Source organism: Ambystoma mexicanum, chromosome 6q (genome assembly GCF_040938575.1).
Source record: "Ambystoma mexicanum isolate Mex_15411 chromosome 6q, UKY_AmexF1_1, whole genome shotgun sequence".
NCBI classification, from domain to species: domain Eukaryota; kingdom Metazoa; phylum Chordata; class Amphibia; order Caudata; family Ambystomatidae; genus Ambystoma; species Ambystoma mexicanum.
In genome coordinates, this window is record NC_090937.1 from 1369984076 (window position 1) to 1370006532 (window position 22457).

Below are 22457 nucleotides of genomic sequence, written 5' to 3' on the forward strand. Positions count from 1 at the left end.
TATTGATTGACAAGCCTCTTCCATTCGGGAAGGATGTATACCTTGTCCGGTCTTGAACAAAAACACACTCCAAGAATATTTCCAGACCAACCTCTTCCAGGGACTCTTAAAGTAATAAAAGTCTCCTGCTGTTGCCTCTTTCTTCTTCATCCGCAAGAAGCACCCTAAAGAACTGAGGCCCTGCATTGACTACAAAGGATTTAACAAAATAACCCTACCACCCTCATGATCAAGGATTCGTCCGGTCTTCCATGTCTCCCAGCTTAAACCCCACGTTCAAGACTGATTCAACAGACAACAGCTATGTAATCCGCCTCTAATTGATACAGAGGATGGTTCCGAGTACGAGGTGGCAGGCACTCGCGATTCCTGTTATTTCCATGGCAGATTGCAGTACCTACTAGACTGGAAGGGTTATGGACCTGCTGATCGAACCTGGGACCTAGTGTCAGATGTACATGCCCCAGAATTACTGAGACAGTACCACCACTGTCATCCTTGGAAACCAGGACCTTACCCATCACGAGGGGGGCATACTGTTAAGACCTTCCAATCCTGGAAGTTATGGGACAAATCGAGAAGGAGGAGGACCTTCCCTTGTGGCATTTCTTTATTATTTGACTCGACCAAGATGACTGCCAAGATGACACCAAGAATGTCTGTATGTCAGGATCTAGTGTTTTAGCAACCTCCCACTCTCTGGAGATTCTTTATTTAAACACCCAATGCCAGCTGCTCCTGGGGTCGCTACTCGGCACCAGATGTTCCTGGATTGCGATACCTTGCTTCCCTGACCCCCAACAAGATTCCTTCCTGCCGCCTCCTGAAACACGCATCCTACGTGGTTCTCCTTCAGCCTCCATGCAGCCCTTGGACTGTGGTAAACTCCCCACATTCTTCTGCCATTTTCTTATCCCGAGCGGCTTTCTTCCTTGATCTTTCTTTTCATTTCTTTCATTGCCTTCATTCTCTCCCCGGCACCACTGTGCCGCATCTCTCGTTCCTGTTGTGCGCTCCTCGCTACTGCAGGCTGTCCTCCAGAGCTACTATCTGCCCTTCTTCAGCAATTCTGTCTGCACCTTGCTCTTTCTGAAACTGTGCCACTCAGGCAGCGAGTCTCCTGATCTTTGTTCTGAACTACTACACAGCTCTGGCTTCATCGCCCAATCCACACCTTCCTTTCCTGCAGCCTCCTTTTCGTACTTGCGCCTTGCAGAAGGAACCTTCATTGACTGTACAGATTACCTCCTTTGCGCTCCTTGCCGTGTTCTTCCTCTGTGACTTACCCAGCGCACTCCTCGCAACCTAAGTCTTGTCTTCTGACTCTGTGGCTTTTACATTACCTTTCCATCTACCCCTCGAGGACCAAGATGAAGCCAAAACACCAGCTGGCTGCTCCGGAATTACAGCCAACTCTGTCTTCTGCCTCCATTGCATCTACTGTACAACCAAATCCCCTTTCATCTGCCTATAAGGTTTTTTTCCCCCTATGTTGCAGGGTTTCCCCAACCCTTCAAGGTCCTTGACAGGATGCTGAGACTCCTGTGGTTCTCCCTGATGTGCAGTGTTCATGGTCTAAGAGCAGCAGTCTGTCCCATGTTCATGTGGTTCTTCAAGAGCGTCCCCCATGAGTCTAATGGACTTTGGTCTGAGACATGTGCTTTTACAACTAGTCCCTCGATAGTTTGCATGTTGTTCGATGTACCTGTGACCTGGGATGTCCTGTGCATGTGCTGAAGTTGCATGTGACCCTCCAGTATTTGCCTACTTAAAAAGGCGACTGACCGAAGGGTTTATGTTTCAGACCACCTACACACCAAACTATAAGCAATGTGTTAGACCTGTCATAGCGCCCAGGTTGCAGCTACCAATCTAGAAACAAGCCTTCACCAGTCAGCCAACACAGGTAGGGCTAGCAAGTTGTCTCTGTGCGGCATTGCAAGGGTCAATTTGCTCTCTAGTGACGAATGCAGTTTCTCCCCCCCTTGAGCTTTGCATCGTATCCCTTCTGAGCAAAGGGTCTCTTGACTCTGTGCCACCTGCAGGCCATAACCAGAAGCTTCATCAATCATGTCGGCCTTGCATTTTCATGAGGCCTGGTTCGCCGACAGTAGGAGGTCTTTGTTCATGCCCTTGCCCTGTGGCACAGGTCCTTTATCTCATCCTCATTGGGGATGTTGCCCTTTGCTAGGTCTCTACTTTTCTTGGGTTACCGTATGTTTTTGATAAGTGTGCTTCATGACATCTGCTTTTTTAATATTTTACTTTTGACAGCAATTTGAATAATATACAGTAAAAGCTCCATAATCCGGCACCATTCACAACCCCAATTATTGCATATAATCAAATTAGTCTCCCAACTTATTGTCGGGTAGCCCGAGGGCATGGAGACAAACATTTTTAGGAAAACAGCAGGCTAGCAAAGATTCCTCACCCCTGCTCTACTTTACCGGAACTTGCTCATCCAGAGCCTTTTTATCAGTCTTCAAAATGTCATCTGGCATTTCCTTAACTAGAACAGTACTATTATTGGCAACAGGAGATGCTAGTGAATAGTGCTCATGTTGTTAGGGTGCCAGATAAACAAAGATTTTACTGTAAAAATAAGCCATCAACAGTACGTTCAGGTAATTTTGTACAATTATTTTTAAAGTACAGAAGGACAATACAATAAAATGAAATGTTATTAAAAGGACGCTTAACCTTCATAGCATATTTGGGGTACGTTGGGGGTATCTGTAGTTTAATTGCAGCCCAATCTATGGACATTTGATACTCATTTGATTTAAAGACTGCAAATTAGCAACAATAGGACTGTTCATATGTGCTCCACTTGGCATCCTAAGGTTATCTAATAACATACGAGTTTACTAGGTTACTCAGTGTCTGAGAATTAATGTTGCAGGTAAGTACATTTTTCAAACATGGCTGTTTCAATATTGAATGGTATATGCAATGTGTACAGATAAACACATTGAATTTACACAGTTGTTCTTTTTTCTATAGTAACCTTCCAGCAAAACCAGCTGAGGAAGCACAAAAACATAGACAAGAATACGAAGAAATGGTGGCTCAAGCCAAGAAAAAGGGTGAGTGTGCTGTCTCTATGGCAGACCAACTTTTACCACTGCACAGAAAAATGTTTTAAGTTACATACTAATAAGAGTGCAGAATTCTTTTCTGCCTTATTAACACAGACTCTTCCTTCTTCATAGCAGTAGTGAACTAGAGTGTAAGCCCCATTCCAAGCTGATATAGTAAAAATGACACTCTGCCTTCATATCCTGGCCTAGAGATTCTTGTTCATAGGGGACCTAGGGAGTATCTCAAGCTGTATGAGGCAGACCTTGTACTGCCATGAAGCATCTATATCTAGCCAAGCCCCCAGGATCTGTTAATTGCTTTTTATCACAATATGTCTAATAATGTTGAATGATTGCTGCCCTTCACACGAAAGAAGTTGGTTGCAAAACACCCAGCAAGTGATTCAACAAGCTCTTACTCAGATGGAAATAGCAGGCTGTGATTTGGAATGAAAATGATGCAGATGCCGACCTTAGCCTGACGTAATGCAATGAAGGAAGAGGAGGTATCATAAGGCTGTTAAGAGGACAAAACAAATAATATCCCATTTGGATTGCCTAAACTTCCAACCAGATAATAGATTCGGGTTTTCTAAGAATTGAATGATGGAAGTGTTCTCAGGCAGGCATACCACTCCCTAACCTCTAAATCATTCTTTCCAAATCCAACCACTAACCTCACAATCAGTAAATCCATCCCTTTTGTATAGAGCCGGGGTCTGAAACCTGCGGCTCTCAAGATGTTTTGGACTACGACTCCCATGATCCATAACTTTTGACTATGCTTGGTAGGGCTAATGGGGATTTTAGTGCCACACATCCGGCTGGAGAGCCACAGGTTGCGGACCCTTGGTATAGAGGATCTGTACCTGGCATCCTGACTCACTGAACTGTCAACTATCAGCTGATATTAACCTACAGTAACCCACACAATTTGGGGGCCCCAGGGGCATTACTGTGGGAGGTAATGGCCCGCCGTCAAGTGACTTATTACCATTAGTACCCCAGCCCGTTAGACCAGGGTACTAATATTTTTTTTCCCGGCTGCGAGACGCTTTGCGTTTCAGAGCCAAAAAAAAAGTTTAAAAAAGTTACAAAAAAATGGCTGCAGCGGACAGAAAACAGTCAGTTTTCTGTTTCCGTGGCGCCCATAGTAAACAAAGAAAATGGCTGCCATGAAGGGGCGATGGGAGTACGCGTAGGACCTTCTCACTTTCCAGGGCGGCCATTCACTTACATTGAAAAAAAAGTAAACACTAAAAATGGCCACCTTGGAAAAAGGGAGAAGGGACTATGTGCGGTCCCTTCACCCTTTCCATGGACACCTAAAAAAGACGACATCCGGCGTGCGATGCACGCTGGTGCATCCACGGGATTACGCTGTGGTATGGTGCGTAAAACGAGCCAATCTACATGAAGTGTATCCCCTGGATTTGCCGTGCAGGGTGCTATCACTTTTTTATATTCTTGCTCTTTAGCTTCATTTGTTTACAGAGCACATGGCTGCTGTCCTTCGTTTTAGTTGTCAGAATTTCCTCTTTGTTTTGCTTTGTTCAATGCAAATGTCATTACATCAATGGAATCATAGATGGAAACATTAAAAGATGCATAATGCATATAAAGCTAGCATCTCCAGCACATTGTAGACAATTAAAATTTCAGGAAGTCTTATCGTAATCAAGGTAAATATTCAAATTCCATATATACAGTTTTCCCACTAAGAATCCATCCTCCCAGTTTGCATGTAGTCATAATATCCCTCCTAAACGCTCCCACTTCACGAATGGCACCATAACAAAAACACTTTCTACAGTATTGTTCATGGACAACTGGTTTGTTCGAATCCTGTGCGACTTATGCAAATGGTAACCATGTTAAGGCATATGTATAGATATCTCCTTGTACCAATGTGGTTAGTTTATCCAGAGCTAGAGCTTTCCAGAGTTTAGACCACTACATCTTTACATGAGGAGGTTTGGGGATCTTCCGAAACTGGTCAATGGTGAGGGTTATTGGGGAGCTTCAGGCATGCGATTCACTTAATATATGTTAGCATTGTGTGCCAAAACATATCCACCATACTGTAGATGGAGCAGGGGCCCCTGAGCCAGGGGACATTTCCATCAGAAACTAATAGCAGAACAATAAACCCTGTGTAGTCGTAATGGAGTCGAGTACAACTTAATCTTTATTCTATAAACAGTTTCTTTGCTCTGTGTGCATATAGAGAGTTTGACTGCATGAGACCAGAAGTGAACCTCAAGATATTGCAGAAAAGTGCAGGTTGTCGCAAAATAATCCACCAGGGCGTCAATCGGCAAAGGCAGAGATGGTTTATTTCCACTCAGCAGTGCGGTAATGGGTCGGGAAACCGCCTAAGGCTCCATGTCCCACAATTGTGCCAACCCAGCATAGAAACCTCATGGGGTTTAATAAAGTGTTTCGAAATTAACTGAATACAGAAAAGTCAGTGTGACACATTTCGTTTGTTACAGTAATGATGAACTTCCTCATAGTACAGTCACATTACAGGCATGGCTTTACAAAACCATCTGAGCTCAATGTCATACTACTCATCCCACCCAGGTGACACAAACCACCTCTTCTTCATGAGCTTTCCATCGCAAATAAAGGTACCAACCAAAGTTGCATACTCAGCAGTCATACGGTTGCTATTCTGGTTCTCAGGCAGCTAAACCCTCCTTCATGATATATGCAGGGCATACCTAAAATTGGACGGTTGCCTTTCCTCGCACAGGTTTATGTACAGATGTGTGCTTGCCAATGTGAGGGGTCAGTACTGCAAAGCGGACAATTGCTTGGATGTTTCTCATAATTAAACATTTCATTTGAAACAAAAAAGATGCAAATAAATCCTTGCAAAACCTACGCGATCAGGAAGTTCCCTACCTGGTCTAATAGCCAAGGTAATCACTCCTAACAGAAACAAACTGGCCTTCACAGTACACAAAAAAACCTTCAAAGTATATTATAAATAAGGCTTCCGGTTTTATGGTCTGTCTGTATTTATCCATATTTATTTTTGGGCCTTTTTTTCCGAATTTATCCACATTTATTTTTTCTCATATAAAAATATAATTTGCAACCAGTATTTTTCTGACTTTATTCTAATTAACAAATGTATTTATTAAAACACACATGCGGCTATATAGGAAAGAAATGAGTGAATAAGTTATTTGGATGACCTTCACCTAGCCTGGGTAAATCCCGTCCCCAGGATTATTCAAAGTCAATTTCCCCAAATGTTCAAAGAGAAAAATAGTCTTGAACCAGTTTTTGCAAGTTCCAAATTAAAGAAAAGTTCACCAAACAAAAATCCACTGCCAGCTGTTTTTCAGCTTTCAATTGAAAAGATCCCTTTCTTTTTGCAACCAAGGAAATGGCACCAACAGTTCAAAGAATACATTTGCAACTTCTCCTTCTACAATTCTACAAGTGTTCATAACCTCTGCAGAACATTTGGTATAATTGACAGGAAGCATCTTCTTGGGCTGTTGCTTTCCTCTTGACAACCACCCTTCTACTACTGTTAATGTGGAAACATACTCTTGGTTCCACAGTATGCCACTACTTCAACATGACATCCACTTGACCGTATTATACACAACCACAGGTCTGATATTTCTGCTTTAACTTTATATATTAGAATGGTTAGATCCTTGACCTCTACTTGTAAGCAAGTCACTCTTGGTTCCTAAGCTCCAAGAAATGGGCAGCCTCTTTGCCTCTTCTGTCTGCCTTACTGCCACAAGGATAACCTGACTCTGCTTCCAGAATGACTTTCACTCAACTTCAACAGTCTCAGCATTACAGGTTATTTGCTCAATCTTCTTACAAGCACTTGGCACCCTTCCCAAGTTTGTACACACCTTCTTGGTTCCAGTAGCTACCTTGATTCTGTATTGCCACACTTCCAACTTCAGAGAACAATGTCCCACTTGTATCAGAGGACACTGGACCTTTAACAACTTTGTCGGTTAAGTGCATTGATTTAAACAGGGTTTTCTTCACTATAGAAGGGCTCACCTCTTGACTTGGGTAATGCTTGTTCATCTTAATACAACAGCATCTGCGTTTAAAGAATACTTGTTCTTAGTGTTACAAGGTTCAGTTTTCAAAGGAAAACAAGTTATAGGCATACACAATCACTTTTTAAGGTAGATGTGTAAGGGTTTGTATTCCCACGTATTAACTCTGAGACACTTGCTACTCCAGTCGGGAATTAAAATTGTCCACACGTGACCTACCTTTGATGCCATAAGATTGAGTACCAAGTGAGAAAGTCAGCATCTGGGTTTTTGGAGTAATTTAGAAAGCGTTCCCCTTTTTATTGGAGACCTGTGACCACTCAGTAACATTTAAAAGTTTGACAATGGGAAATGAAAGGCTTTTCTTCACACGCGAGCACTAGAACATTTACTGGAAGTGCGAGTGAAATATTGGGGGAACATGGGGAAGGGAAGCCAACTACTCAATTATCCTGACATTATTTCTTGAACACTTTTCTGTTTGCATACATTATTGTCCCATACCTTTTTGTATTTAAGGATTGGCAACAGATTTATCAGGATAGGCCCTTTTTATATTGACAGAGACTCCACTAGGACTGCGTTATTATTTTCTGATGGTCGTAGCTTGCACCCATTCTTAGATGTAGGCTTAGACGTTCAACCAACCCATTAAAGTTCAGTAAACACCCTTGAACTGTGATCACTTGCGTTTGTCTTCGCTGTTTGATATCATGCTTTCATTACACAATCCATCCAGCAACTCTCCTTGACACCTTGTCCAACCCCTTTTTCTTCACAAATCACCTTTAAGGGTTATGAACAGTCTTTATGGTAAACTCTGCCCCTACACACAATTTTGAAATTTCTCTACTGCCTAGTGAGATATGCAAGGGCTACTTTTCCAAAGACAGAATAATTTCTATCCACTCCTCAACATCTTAAGGCATGAGCAAGGACATGCTCCAAACCATCCTCACCAACTTGTGCCAGAACGGCACCAATGCCGCTATTACGGTCATCTACTGTGAGGTCAACACCTCCTTTTTGTACTGAATTGTGCAAGTGGCTTTGCCAAGTAAATTCTACTTTTAATTTGCACAGACTCCTTCTCACACTCCTCATCGCACACAAACTCTACTTCTTTTAATAGGCTTCTCATCTTAACCACCTTATCTGCAAAGTTATTAACACATTTCTGATAAAATGTGATAATTCCTAAAAATGACCTCTGTTCCCCCTTGTTTCCTCTAAGAAGGCACCTTTCTTATTGTATCAATCACTGTTTGGCCTCAATCCTTCGGCAGAGATTTTGTGCCCCAAATACTTCACAACATCCTTCCAAAAGACGCACTTCTTGGCTTTTAGAGTAATCCCTTGTCCTTTCAAAATGTCTAACACTTTTCTCAGTGTTTCTTCAGGGTCTCTCCAAACACTCTTTGCAGACCCTTCAAAAAGATGTCCATCATCTTTTGAAATACAGATGAAGCTGAAACCAGTCCAAATGCTGTCGGGCGAAACTGAAACACACCTTCATGAGTAACAAATGCTGTTAATTTCTTTGAGGCATCATCTAATTCTATTTGGTGGTAGGCCGACGCCATGTCTAGCTTTGAAAAATATTTTGTTTTCCCCACCATTGTCAGCATCTCCATCATATTGGGCAGGGCATACAACACACTTGTTGAGCTCTCATAAATCTACAGAGCCTCGACTCACTGCTCGGCTTCTTCAGCACAACTAAGGGAGACACCCACTCTACACTTCCTGCCTTCTCTAGTACTCCAGATACTCTTAATTTCTCAGGTTCTGTTCTCACTCCTTCTCTCATCACCAAGGGAATTGAATGCAAGGACACTTCCCTCCTTAAGCACTATGTTATGCTTCATAACTTTCATATGTCCAATATTTTTCACACTACCGTGGGATATAATTCAACCACACTCCTGCGCTCTCCTATTTATTTATTTATTTGCATTTGTTAAGCGCCCTTGCAGCCCATGAGGCATCGAGGCGCTGTTACAGAGGAAACACAGATTAAGATTAGGTTTTTTTTTTCTTTGTTTTAGTTACGTATTTATAACGCGCTTAAACACTCGGAGGTTTCTAAGCGCGGACCCGGGGATCGAACCAGTTGTTGCTTTGTGTCGTCTTGCTTCCAAGACGCGCACGCTGCCGCTGTGCTATCCTCCCGGGATGCAGCACTTGCTCCACTGTGTTGGGATCAAGATGTATTCCTAATCCTTTCTATTCTCTCCATCCGAGTAATGTCTCGCCACTTTTTGGGACATAAATCTTGCCACGTTCTTCTCTGCCGTTGAAGTTTAATTTTGCAACAAGTATCCCATGACCTCAATCTTTTGCAAATTGTATCCACCGGCTTGATATTGAGACTGTAAATAAACAATGACACATATGCCCATACCTGGACGACTGGCTGATACACGCTCGCTCGCAGGTGCTGGCTGACGAACACACAAAGGCGACCGTAGACTATTGACGGATCTGGGATTCTTTGTTAACTATCCAAAGTTCTGCTTTCCTCCAACGCAGTACACTCTGTTCCTCAGGACCAGACTCAACACTGTAGTTGCCGAAGAGGGCCACAGTGTGGGCCATCAAGTCGTTACTGGGCATGATGTCTTCCTGCATCTACCTCATCAGTCTCTGCAGGTTGCAGATGCAACCCTTACAAGAATTCCTGGATGGCCGTTGGATACAGGTGTCCGGAAGTTTCACAGACAAGATTCCTCTCAACAAAGAGTTCCAAAGTATGATGGAGTGGTAGAGGGTCCGCTCCCACATCGCCCAAGGCACTTGATTTCAAAACCCCCATACCAGGAGACGCCCACCACGGATGCCTCCCTGGAAGGTTGGGGAGCGCACGCCGGATGTCTACACCACAGAGGCCTGTGGCTGCCGGAGGAGAAGGATCTGCATATCAACATCCTGGAGTTAGGGTGATGTTCTGGGCCCTCAGGTTGTTGCTTCCATCTCTGAAAGGCAAGGTGGTGAGGATCTTCACGGACACCACCACCATGTTCTACATCAGGAAGCGGCGGTCACTCAATCCCCGGCGCTCTCCAAAGAGGCCCAGGATTTGTGGCACTGGGCCGTCAGAGAGGGGATGTTCCTCATCCCTCTTCACCTGGCAGGAGTCAAGAATACCATTGCAGACTCCCTCAACAGGGAACTGCGCTCCTGCCACGAGTGGGAGCTTCGTCAGGATTGGGTGGACCGCCTGTTTGTCGAATGGGGCAGACCCCAGATTGATCTGTTTGCGATAACGGCAAATTCCAAATGCCAGACGTTTGCCAGCATATTCCACCAGCCGAGGAGTTAGGGGGACGTGTTCTCCTTCCCATGGGAAGGACTGTTTCTGTACGCGTTCTGCTACAAGTCAACAATACACTCGGGACAGTGCCAATGCAAGATGATACTCATCGCCCCGGCGTGGCCGAGGCATATTTGGTAGCCAGACCTTCTAAGACTGTCACTGGCACCTCTAGTCAAGTTGCCAGTGGTTCTGAATCTTCTCACCAGAGGAGGAGGCACAATCCTTCATCACGATCCAGGATCGCTGAACCTGAAGGCTTGGCACCTGCAGCTTTAGAGTTTAGAGGTTATGAGTTACCAGCAGACTGCAGGAAAGGTCCTCGCCAATGCCAGGGCGCTGTCCATGTTGAAGTACTACTGCCATAAGTGGAAGCGTTTTGCTATGTGGTGCCAGCCGTAGAAGATTACCCCCCTGAGGGTCACAGCTCCTCAGATCCTGCCATACTTGCTGTCCTTAGCCAATGCTGGGCTAGCTCACACATCCATCAAGGTACATCTGGCGGCTATCTTGCGCTACACCAGATCCCTGGGGAGATCCTCACTGTGGTCCCACAGACTCGTCAAGGAGTTTCTCAAAGGGCTTTTCCGTTCCTTCCCGCCAGGAAGGCTCCTGCCCTGGCGTGGGAACTCAACGTGGTTCTGACGAGGCTCACGGGGGGGCCCCCTTCGAGCCTATGCATCAGGCCCCACTCAATTTTCTCTCATTGAAGACTGCTTTCCTTGTGGCCATCACCACTGCCAGACGGGTCGGTGAGATCCAGGCTCAATCCTGCAAGCAACCGTACCTGACTTTCTAAAATCTGAACAAGCCTTTGGTGTAACCGTTTTCTTCCCGAAACCTTTCCCTGTGGAGAGGGCCTTGCACTCTCCAGACATTGCTCTTGCCTTGAAGGTCTACGTGACTCGCACAGTGTTTTCAGAAGACTTCACAATTGTGTGTGAACTTTGTCCAAAGCTTCCATTTCAAGATGCCTCTCTGGCTGCATCATGCACTGCCATCGGTTAGCGAACCAACCGTTGCCGGGCTGCCCGAGAGCCCACTCCATCAGAGCGATCGCTGCAACGACAGTGTTCCTGTCTGGTGTGCCCCTGCTAGACATCTGCAGGGCTGCTACGTGGAGGTCCACCGAAACTTTCACGCAGTTGTACTGCATCAACGGGGATTCCAGGGAGGAGTCCAAAGTTGGCCAAGCAGTGCTACGGAACCTGTTCGCTTGAGGTGAGTCTGTTCCAGGGGGAAGGGTGATTGCTTCTGTTGAGCCTTGCCACCTCCTGTGGTTGTCTAATGTTGTACTTCTGTGTATTAATTATTAATGATAATGTGAATCCATGCCAGACCCCATGCTGGAGAAGGTTTAAATTACTTACCTGTAACTATTATTCTCCAGCATGGGTCTGGCATAGATTCACATGTGAGCCCTACCTCTAGCCCCTCTGCTGCTCTTCTTGGCCATATTACCACTTTGTGTGCTTATCTAATATGAAGATGGCTGCCAGAGGCGGGGCTTAGGGAGAGGACTGTCTTTGGATGGGGGCAGTATGACCCAGGGGACAGTGATTGGTTTAGAGGAGAAATGCAGTGAAAATGTTTTTTCTTTTACCGAGAGTTCCCAGCCTGACTGGGAATATTCATGAGCATGTGAATCCGTGCCAGACCCATGCTGGAGAATAATAGTTACAGGTAAGTAACTTAAACCTTATCCTGAAGGTAACGGTGCTGTAGAACAGGTAAAAGGGTGTGTGATGGAGGCAGTGAGGATGACAGAAGTTTGCCATTGGGGAAAGACGTATTCTTTGTGTATGGCTCCCCCTGCCACCACAGGGGTGAGACCATTTGAATTGATGAGGGGGGAAGAACGCCAGCACCAAGATTTCACTTCCCTGGCTCGGGACGGTGAGGGAGACAGATTGTGTTGTGGAAGAAGTGTGGAGGTCACTGGAAAGGAAGAAAGGTATGTGGATAAGGAAGGAGAATGAGAAGTGTGGCCGGAAGAGACTTAAAGTAAAAGTGGGCAATTGAGTACGGATTAAGAAAGGGTTGTTGAAGAGGAAGGGAGAATTGTTGTTTTCCAGTCCTGTGCAAGTGATGGAAATATTGAGGTGCAGTTAGGGTGCTTGGAAGACAAGTTTTCAATATGGCCAGGGTGGCACTGATTAAAAGGAATTGAAAGGACAAAAAAATAGAAAACATGAATGTAAAATTAAATGTACATAGTTGGGGAAAGGAGATGTTGTATTCGGCATTACCTATGTTATGTTGAGTGTTCTTAAGCCATGAAATCTTAGGTTGTGGAATCGCATGGTGGAATGCTGTTATTGAAATCTGGTCAGTTGGGGAGTTGGAGATGAGATGACCAGAGCTGGGGGTTTCTGAGAGAAATTCTATTATCAATAAACAAACGTGCAATCCGCTCACCTGTGTAATGACTATCATCATTTCAGATATACAAGGCTGGGGAAGCTGAAATAGCGTTACGGGAGCCACGCAAACCCGAACGTTGGAAATGGGCAGCTGCCAAAGCAAGACCCTGCCGGAGTAAATCTATAAAAGGGCAAGAGGATTTTGAGAAGCCCTAGAAATACGAATCACATAGAGCAAGTCTGGGAACAAGAAGAACCTGGATGGGGTTGCAGTGCTCAGACACAAGACCAGAACATTTTTTTTATTTAATATTGTTTGGTTGATTATTATTAATTTTTACAATATCACTTTTCTACAATTAGCAAATTAAAAACATAAAATCCATTGTATAACAGGGAAAAGATTTAAAAAAAGAGGAACACATTATTTACAATAATCCGATTTCTTCTTTTTTTTTTTTTAGTAACATTGTTAAACAAATTAACATAACATTTTTATGAAATTTAGATCGCAGCCACATATAAAATACATGATTAGAGTAATTAAGCTCACTACTCTTACTCTGTATAATAACCTTCTAAATACACAAGGTAACATATTGTCGTCTTGCAAAAATCTTTTGTGTATATGAGGCTCTTAGCAGTCTGTCAATGTCGGAGCCTATTTCTCTAGCACTGGTTTACAGTTTGTTCAATTCCAGCCCTTCTAGACATCGAATAGTAGTAATTCTGATTGAAGGTTTATCTGTTTTAAAGATTTGCTGCCAAGCCTCATCGACACACAGACTTTGGTGTATGTTAAATAGATGTTTAAAACATTCAAGGCGTCTTTGGCGTAGGGCCACACATTTAATTACTAGATGCTGTAGCTTTTCTTTGAGAAGTTCATCTCCACAGAATTGACATATGTCTTTTTTTGTCAAGGCTTCCACGTTTGGCTTGAAATGTCTCTTGTGAGCCATAATTTTAATCTAAATCTCAAGTACTTATTCCGAAAGTGTGGAGATGGGTATTTGGCAAGGACCACATTGACACCCTGGCTCCTGCTCGGCCCAATTTCTGCAACCACTCCTTCTCCACCGGAGTCTTCCCTTCCCCTCTGAAGCACTCACTTGTGCACCTTCTTCTTAAGAAACCTTCAGTCGCCCAATCTCTATCACCCCTTTTCTGGGCAAACTACTGGAAAAGCTAGCCATCTCCCAGCTTAATCTTCATACAGAATCTGTTGGTTGTCTCCATGACCATTAGTCTGGTTTCATAGCTGCCAGAAGCACAGAAACTGCTCTCCTGAATATCCATGAAGACCTGCTCTCCAATCTTGATTCCAACACCCCCTGTGTCCTCATCCGACTTGATCTCTCTTCTGCCTTTGACACGGTCAACCATGATATCTTGCTCAACAGTCTCCATGATAACCTGGGTATCACCGATTAGGCCCTGGCTTGGCTGACTTCTTTCCACTCAGACCGAATCTCCCAGGTCCAACTTGGGTCATTCCTCTCCTCTATCTTTATCTCTACCTGTGGTGTTCCCCAGGGGTCTAACCTCTATCCCTGGCTATTCAATCAATAGCTGGCACTTCTTGCCCACCGCATTGCTGCTATCTGCACCAACTTCAGTGCTATGCGGATGACACTCAGCTAATTTTCAGGCTCCCTTCAGCCACCTTTTCTCCTTTTCTCATCTCCGTCTGTCTGCTATCCAGGAGTGGTGTGCCGCTAATGATTTCTGCCTAAATGCCAGCAAGACTGAGATTCTCCTCATCGGCACACCCGCTCCTTCCTTTCCTGTTACTCTCTGGTCGGCCTCTCTTGGCCCTCTTCCTACTCCCACCTGTGAGGCCAAAAACGTTTGGGTAATCTTCGATTCCACACTCTTTCTCTCCTCACATCTCTGACGTCTCTAAGACACGCTGCCAGCTGTACCTCCTCAGAGGTTTTCTTCCTTTACTCTCCTTCCCCCAGAAGCTCACTGTCTCCAGAGCTGTGGTTCTCTCTATTTTGGATTACTGCAACAGCCTCTTTCTAAATCTGCCTGCCTCTACTCTCCACCCTCTGCAATTCATTCAGATCAGGACTGCGAGACTTGTCCTTGGCCTCAAGCCCAGAGATCATATATCTTTGGGACTGAAATCTCTGCACTGGCTCCCAATGGCTGCAAGGATGAAGTTCAAAACCCTCTGCATTGTCCACAAGACCTTCTGGGGCCTCAATACCTTCAACTCTCTCTTCCTAAATATCTTCCTTCTCGAGCTCTTCTCTCATCCGCCTCCAACTCCAACTCCCTCAGGGTCAGTCGTTTCTCCAAGCAACAAGTTGATGGTCGATCTTTCTTCGGCTGGGGCCTCCCTCTGAAACAGCCTCCCTGAAACTTGAGGAGATTGATTGATTGTGCATAGGTGCTATACAAATAAACAATGTGCTTCAAAGCGCTTCAAGGAGGGAGGGAACATGGGAAAATACAGTTACATTCTTACTGGTCCTTGAAACAAATCAGAATGTGAGAATAACTATCAAATCATAACAGATGGTACAAGTGCATGAAAAAATAAGGGAGAGGAGAGGAAGGAATAAAGGAGAACAATGCTAGCAGTAGCATTACTATGCCTGACGACAATTGTTGCAGTGCAAGAATGACAAGAGGAGGAGATGAGAGGGGAGAAGGGAAGGGAAGAGGAGAGGTAAAAAACAATTGACTATCTTAAAGGGTCAGTGACTGATCAAGGTAGTGCTGGGGAGGGAATGGGGGGAGAAGATCAGGAGGAAAGGGGGGACAGACAAGCTCTTAACAGAGGTCAGGGGACAGTGAAGAGAGTAAGTGCTAAAATGAGGAAAGGTGAGCGAGGGGAAGGGGAGGGAAAGATAGCTATAGAAAGCAGGCTCTACAATTAATATGCCTAACGGCAATTGGGGTAGTGCCTAACTAACAGAGGACAGGGGAGGGAGAGGAAGGAGGGGAGGGGAAGAGGTTGCAAAAGACAGGCAACTACAAATACTATGCCTGACGGCAATTGGGGTAGTGCCAGAGATTTACAGAAAGGGGGGCAGGGAGGAGAAGGAGGGAAGGAGAGGTGAGGAGTGGAGGCAAAGAGGGGAGGGGGGCAAGGATGCAAAGCAGGAAAGGGATGAGGGGGAGAGGGAACCTCAAGGAGGGCAGGGGGGGGGTGGTCGGTGGACAATGAGAGAAAAGGGTGGGCAAGTTGTGAGGAGAGGACAATAGAGAAAGGAGGGGTGGAGAGGAGGGCGCCCTGGGGGATTTAGTCAAAAAAACTTATCCACCTCCAGTTCCGGAAGCACCTTGAGATCTTCCTCTTTACTTCTGCTTTCTCTCCTCCTTTCCCCTGCTGAACTCTTGGCTGAAACTGCACTGGTCGCCTGGCTACCCTCTGTTCTCGGGCCCAGGTCCCCTCCCTCTAGTTGCATACCTGCACTGCCCGCCTGGCAACCCTTGCACTCCGGGGCTGACTCTGTATCCCTACAGCCCCCTACCAGCACTTGACATCTGATCCTGCACTTAACTTTGCTCCTGCCTCCAGCTGGCTGCACTTCTTATTTATTGTCCTTATTTATATATTTTTTAAATTTATTTTACTGTTTATCCTATGCACAGCACTTCTGTCCCCCCTTCCCCTCGCACTTTTCCCCTCCCGCCCTCCCCTGCACTTGTGTGATCTCAATGTCACCTGGCCTAGTAGGATCGCGGTCTGTCTTCCCTCTGTTCCTCTCCCTTGCCTCGTTGCACCTTGAAACACTTGTGTATAGGCGCATTATAAATGCCATATTATATCATATATCATATATCATATCATATGTGATGCCATGGTCTGAAACTTTTTGTAACCAAATAAAGTAGAGTTAGTCTATGCAGGTACATTTGTTTTGGGTTGTTATCCAGTCATGTTGATAAAATTTGAGTTGTGCTAGACTTGGATTCTGTATCAAGAGCTCAATCGCTATATCTGCGTCAGCTAGTAAATTCAGAGTAAAATTTCTCCATTTTGTTCGAAATATTTGTGTAGATAGTAAAAGGTAGGATGCAAGGATGTGCAAAAGATCGTCCGTTTTTTTGGTGCTATTAGAAATTTCCTGAACAGTGAGCATAATTTCCAAGAGTAGATGGCAAATAACGATAATGCGCACAGTTTGAAAAGAATCATGGAGATTGGTGTGGAATTGGGTAAACTGAAAATCGTTCGCCAACATTTTTCCTCAATCTTGTCCCAAAATGGGCGTTCTCTCAGCAGTTCCGTTTCAGCACCATAAGTAATTACAGGTACCGCTTTTTGGGTGTAATAAACCATTACCGGACTGCTAGTTAATTTGGCAAATTTAAAGTATTAATTTAGCTTGCGAAATCGCAGCAGATAGCTTACATTGTATGTTGGCTACATAGAAGTTATCATTAGGTTGGTTGTTTATAATGACTCCCAAATATTTATAGGATGGTGTGACTAATAACTTGTTTTTTTGCAAAAACCATTTGTATGTCGCTGTTTGGGTTTTACACATCATTATTTGGGTTTTCTCAAGATTGCCAAATGGTTATTCTGAGCATACAGGCTCAACCCTTCTATCAGCCTCAGAAGACCTCCTTGCGTTTTAGATAATAAGATGAGATCTTATTGCGTATAGGCGCGTTATAAATGCCATATCATATCAGCATAGATTAGCCAAGGAACCTGTTGAGATCCCAATTTTTGTGCATCACAGTTTGTTGATAAAATGTTCTCCCATGTCCAATATGAATAGGTTGAAAAGGGTAGATGCTAATATGCACCCTTGCTTGAGCCCTCGGTGCGTGGAGAAGGCAGTTGACATTAGGCTATCTAAGGTTAACCGTACTTGCATGGAGGTTTCGAGGGGATTGGGTCCTCCGACGTATTCCATATCTATGACAGTAATCACCACAGCTGTGCTGCTTCGGAAAATCTTCGGCGTCTGCGTCCTGTGTCGATGACGTCGATACGGCGCCCTCGAGGACCTCCTCAGACGGCCGACCTCACTGGATGTCATAAGTAGGACGCACGACGCCCGTAGCCTCAGTTCTGTTTTTTCTGTGAACATGTTCGCTTCGGGAATCTCGGCACGCCTCGGCTCTTTGGAGTTTCTGTTGTTTCTCGGTTCTTCGAACCTGTTTGGTGTTTGTGAAGTATTTTTTCGTGAAGATGTCTACCTCGTCTTCCACACCGCGTCCGGGCTTTCAGAAGTGCAGGGACTGTGGGTCCAAGATGTTGGTTACGGACTCGCACAACACCTGCCTCTGGTGCCTCGGGGAGGCCCATGACACGGATGACTGTGTCGACTGCCAGTCGCTCACGTCGAAAGCCTTGCGGGAGCGCAAGAAGAAGTTATCGGTAGGTAAGGTGTCCAAGCCCCGGAAGTCGAGATCTGCGGGGCTTTCGACGGACGATTCGAGGGGCGACTCTCTGCGTCGCCGTGGGAAGTCCAGTGGGTCTCGGTCCCGGTCTCGCCACTCTTCTGCCTCTTCGAGGCACTCCCAGAAGCGCTGTCATCTGTCGCCTTCCCCGTCCTCATCCGAGGACTCTGCCCGTCGGTGAGTCGCTTATCCCACCAAGCATGCGGTGCCAGAGGAGTGGGCTTCCTTCGGGAAGAAAATGTTGGCGATTCTCGAATCGCAGGGCACTGGTCCGTCCGCACCTCCGAGTGGGGTCGGTCGTGATCCGCCGAGAGACACCACTCATCACGATTCGCAGGAGAGGTCTCGCTCGGACAAGGGAAATCGTTCTCGGCATGCCCGGTCCAGGTCCTCAACGCGCTCGAGCCCGTGTGAACCTGTGGTGTCTTCACAGAAGACGTCGATGCCGGTGGCGCTGAGGTAGTCGACGGACTCTTTCGGGGGCTTGCCTACGAAGAAGTCAACGATGCCGTTGGCGTACCGGCCGTCGGGGGACATGCTCGGGGCCCCGACCTTGAGGACTGTGTCGGCGCCATCAATGCTGTTGACGCCGCGCTCGGCGTACACGCTGATTCACTTGATGCCCTCGACGCCTTTCGAGGCTGTGTCGACGGGGGTACCCCGTGGCTCAGGGGAACCATCTAGAAAGGCTCTGGCTAAGGTCAAACATGGCTTTGGTGCAAGTTCTGTGCCTTCTTACCGCCATCTGGAGTTTATTTCAGAGGTGGATGAGGGCTCTGATGATGGCATGGTGCCTGACACGGTGCCAAACGAGAGTCTCTCGGGCCATAGCCAGTTTGAGGACCTGAGGCAGTCCCTGCATGATCCTAGTGGGCTGGACACCTCTCCCGAGGTGGAGTTTTGTAGGCCTGAGCCTTGCACTAATGCTGATTCTTCGTACCGGCGCCTTATGTCAAGGGTCACCGAGTACTTGGGATGGTCTGCTCCCCCGGGGGAGTTTGTTCAGGATGACCTTACGGATATCCTCGACATTGGTCCACCAACTGACCCGGTACTGCCGTTTCATATGGCTTTACAGAGGAGGGTGGTGGTGGCTTGGACTGCTTCGGAGAGTCTCCCGGCAGTGGGCAAGTCTTTGCCGCGAAAATACCGCCCAGCCAGTAGCGACCCCTGCTACTTGTCCAAGCACCCTACTCCGGAGAATTTGGTGGTGCAGGCGGCTACGGCCCCGGGAAAGCAGGCTTCGTACCCTAGCATCCCTCCTGATAGGGACGACAAGCGTTTTGACGGCTGGGCGAAGAAAGTGTTTTCGGCAGGGGTTATGGCGCTTCAGGCGGCCAACTCCATATGTGCCTTGTCACGTTTCACGCACACTCTGTGGAACTGTGTTTCCTTGGCGGCTGAACATATTCCCGAAGGGGACAAACGGGATGGTTTCCTTGCCATTGTTCAGGATGGCAAAGATGCCATGTGTGAGGCCGTTCAGTCGGGTTTGGACATGGCGGATTGTGTCAGCCGGTCCATGGCGGCAAGCACCGTGATACGCAGGTTTGCGTGGTTGCGGAGGTCGGGGTTTGCTCCTGATGTGCAGGCCCGGCTCCTCAACATGCCCTTTGACGGGGAACATCTTTTTGGCAGCAAGGCTGACGAGAGCCTTGAGAGGTTGCAGACCTCAAATGCTGCAGCGAAGTCGTTGGGCGCTGCAGTTCGACAACCTCTGCCTTTTCGTCCTAGGGAACAGCAATGGAGGGGAGGTTCCTTTCGTTATTACTCATCCTTTGGTAAAGCGAGAGGAGCTGCCAGTCAAAGGGGCCACCATAGGAGTGCCAGAGGTGGAAAACAAGGTACTCGAGGTGCCAAGGCCGCTTGGACTGTTGCCTCTTTGCCCTCAGGCAACGCCGCAGCCGCTTCAGCTCAGTCCTGAGGCCATGTCCCATGGTTCGCCGGTTGGGGGAAGGCTGGTGCAGCATCTTACAGAGTGGCGCGCCATTACTTCAGATGTGTGGGTTCTGGAGATCATAACCCACGGCTACTGTCTTCCTTTCCGGCAGAGGCCTCAAGACAATCCACCGGGGAATCTCTCTTTGAAGAGTCCAGATCCGCTCCTTGCGCAGGAAATTCAATCCCTGCTGGAGAAAGGCGCCATAGAACTGGTGCCTGTAGCGGAGTGGAACAAAGGATGGTATTCCCCTTATTTTTCGATTTCCAAGAAAGACGGGGGATTGAGACCTACCATGGACTTGCGCGGTTTGAACAAACTCCTCAGGAAGGACAAGTTCAAGATGGTTACTCTCAAGTCCTCCAGGCCCTTCAACTTCAGAACTGGTTGGTGTCTCTCGACCTCAAGGACGCTTATTTTCATGTGCCGATACATCCAATGCACAAGAAGTACCTGAGGTTCGCGGTTGGCGACTCGCACTTTCAGTTTTGGGTCCTGCCGTTCGGATTGACCTCCGCCCCGAGGCTCTTCACCAAGCTCATGGTAGTGGTGGCAGCGCATCTCAGGAAAGGGGGGATTCACGTCTACCACTACCTGGACGATTGGTTTATCAGGGCGCGCTCTCCCGAGCAAGTCCTGGATCATCTGTCGGTCACCTGCCACTCCCTCAACAAGCTGGACTTCTCCCTCAACTTAAAGAAGTCCCATTTGACACCAACTCAGCGGCTCCAGTACATCGGAGCAGTGCTCGACACATGTTTTCCTCCCCAGGTGAGGGCTCATCACATTCAGCAGATGGTGCACAAGTTTCAACTTGCCCAGACTCTCCCAGCGTTCGAGTTCTTGAGACTGCTCGGCCTCATGGCATCCTGCATTCTTCTGGTACCAGAGGCCAGGTTGCGGATGAGATCTTTGCAATGGGCACTCAAGCTCCAGTGGTCTGTCCTCCGGCAGGATGTCGGACCCTGTTCAGGTGCCGTCTTCGGTCACCCAGGACCTTCTGTGGTGAGCCGACGAAGGCAATCTGATGAGGGGGGGGCTCCATTTTGGCTGCCCTGGCCGGAGGTGACTATCGTGACGGACGCATCCCTCACGGGATGGGGAGCTCATGTCAACGAGTTGACAGCGGTCGTTGGTCTCCGTCAGAGTCCAGACTCCATATCAGTCTGTTGGAGCTGAGGGCCGTCGGGCTAGCCCTGAAGGCTTTTCTGCCGACTGTGCGAGGAAAGAATGTCCTGGTCCTGACGGACAACACGGTGGCCATGCACTACCTCAACAAAAAGGGGGGGGCAGGGTCACTTCCTCTGTGCAGGGATGCGATGCAGCTCTGGTTCTGGGCAATCCAGCAGGAAGTTTCGATCTCGGCAGTTCATCTGGCAGTAGACGAAAACGAGATGGCGGACGCTCTGAGCAGGCAGAGCACGATCTCTCACGAGTGGGAGTTGGCTCAGGCGATTCTCCTGTAGATCTTCGCCCTTTGGGTGGCCCCTCAAGTGGATCTCTTTGCCTCCAGTGTCAACCGGAAGTGCAACAGGTTCTGCTCACGGTAATTTCTACAAACGGAGCCTTAGGAGACGCGTTCGTGGTGGAGTGTTCATTCCCACTGCTGTACGCGTTTCCTCCAGTCCCAGTCATCCCGCAAGTACTGCATAGGTTACGGAGGTTCGGTTCCCGGATGATGCTCATTTCTCCGCCGTGTGCCCGGAGGACGTGGTACCCGGACCTTCTCGACTTGTGCCCTCCACGTCGTCTTCCCTACCGAGACGATCTGCTCTCACGGGAGGGGGGGGTCAGGTTCTCCATCCATAGGTCAGATCCCTCAACCTTCACGCTTTGTTTCTGAAAGGTTGTGGTATAAGGATTGAGACCTCCCTGAATACGTGATGGAGGTGTTGCTTTCGGCCAGGCGGCCCGCAACAAAATCCCTGTACCGTTGCCGTTGGAGAAAGTTCTGCGACTGGTGCAGGGTTAAGAATGTGGATCCTTTTGCATGTGAAATTCCCATGGTTCTGTTTTTTTTGCTTTCTTTGGCCCACAGGGGCCTTCAAGTGGGTACCATTAACGGTTACCTGGCGGCGCTGTCCATCTTTAAGCGCTCGTCTGAAGAGTGTTCCTATTTTAAAATTCCTTTAATTTCTCAGTTTCTGAAAGGGCTCACTAATGTGTTCCTCCGTCGCCTTTCCAGGTGCCCGGTTGGGATTTGAACCTTGTTCTCAAGTTTCTGATGGGTGCTCCGTTTGAGCCTTTGCATTCATGCCCTTTGAGACTGTTAACTCTGAAAACTGTATGTTTAGTTGCGGTCACTTCCGCTCGCAGAGTGAGCGAGTTACAGGC

General features: G+C 47.0%; 1 protein-coding gene across 4 annotated transcripts in view; it reads left to right on the top strand.

Moving 5' to 3' along the window:
• TBC1D14 (TBC1 domain family member 14) overlaps window positions 1-22457 on the top strand; it is a 1472366-nt gene that overhangs the window by 753305 nt on the left and 696604 nt on the right. For all 4 annotated transcript variants that reach the window (XM_069632000.1, XM_069631998.1, XM_069632001.1 and 1 more), the window contains one exon: window positions 3007-3089. In XM_069632000.1, the coding sequence (XP_069488101.1) occupies window positions 3007-3089 (83 nt within the window). The remainder of the gene's footprint in view (window positions 1-3006; window positions 3090-22457) is intronic.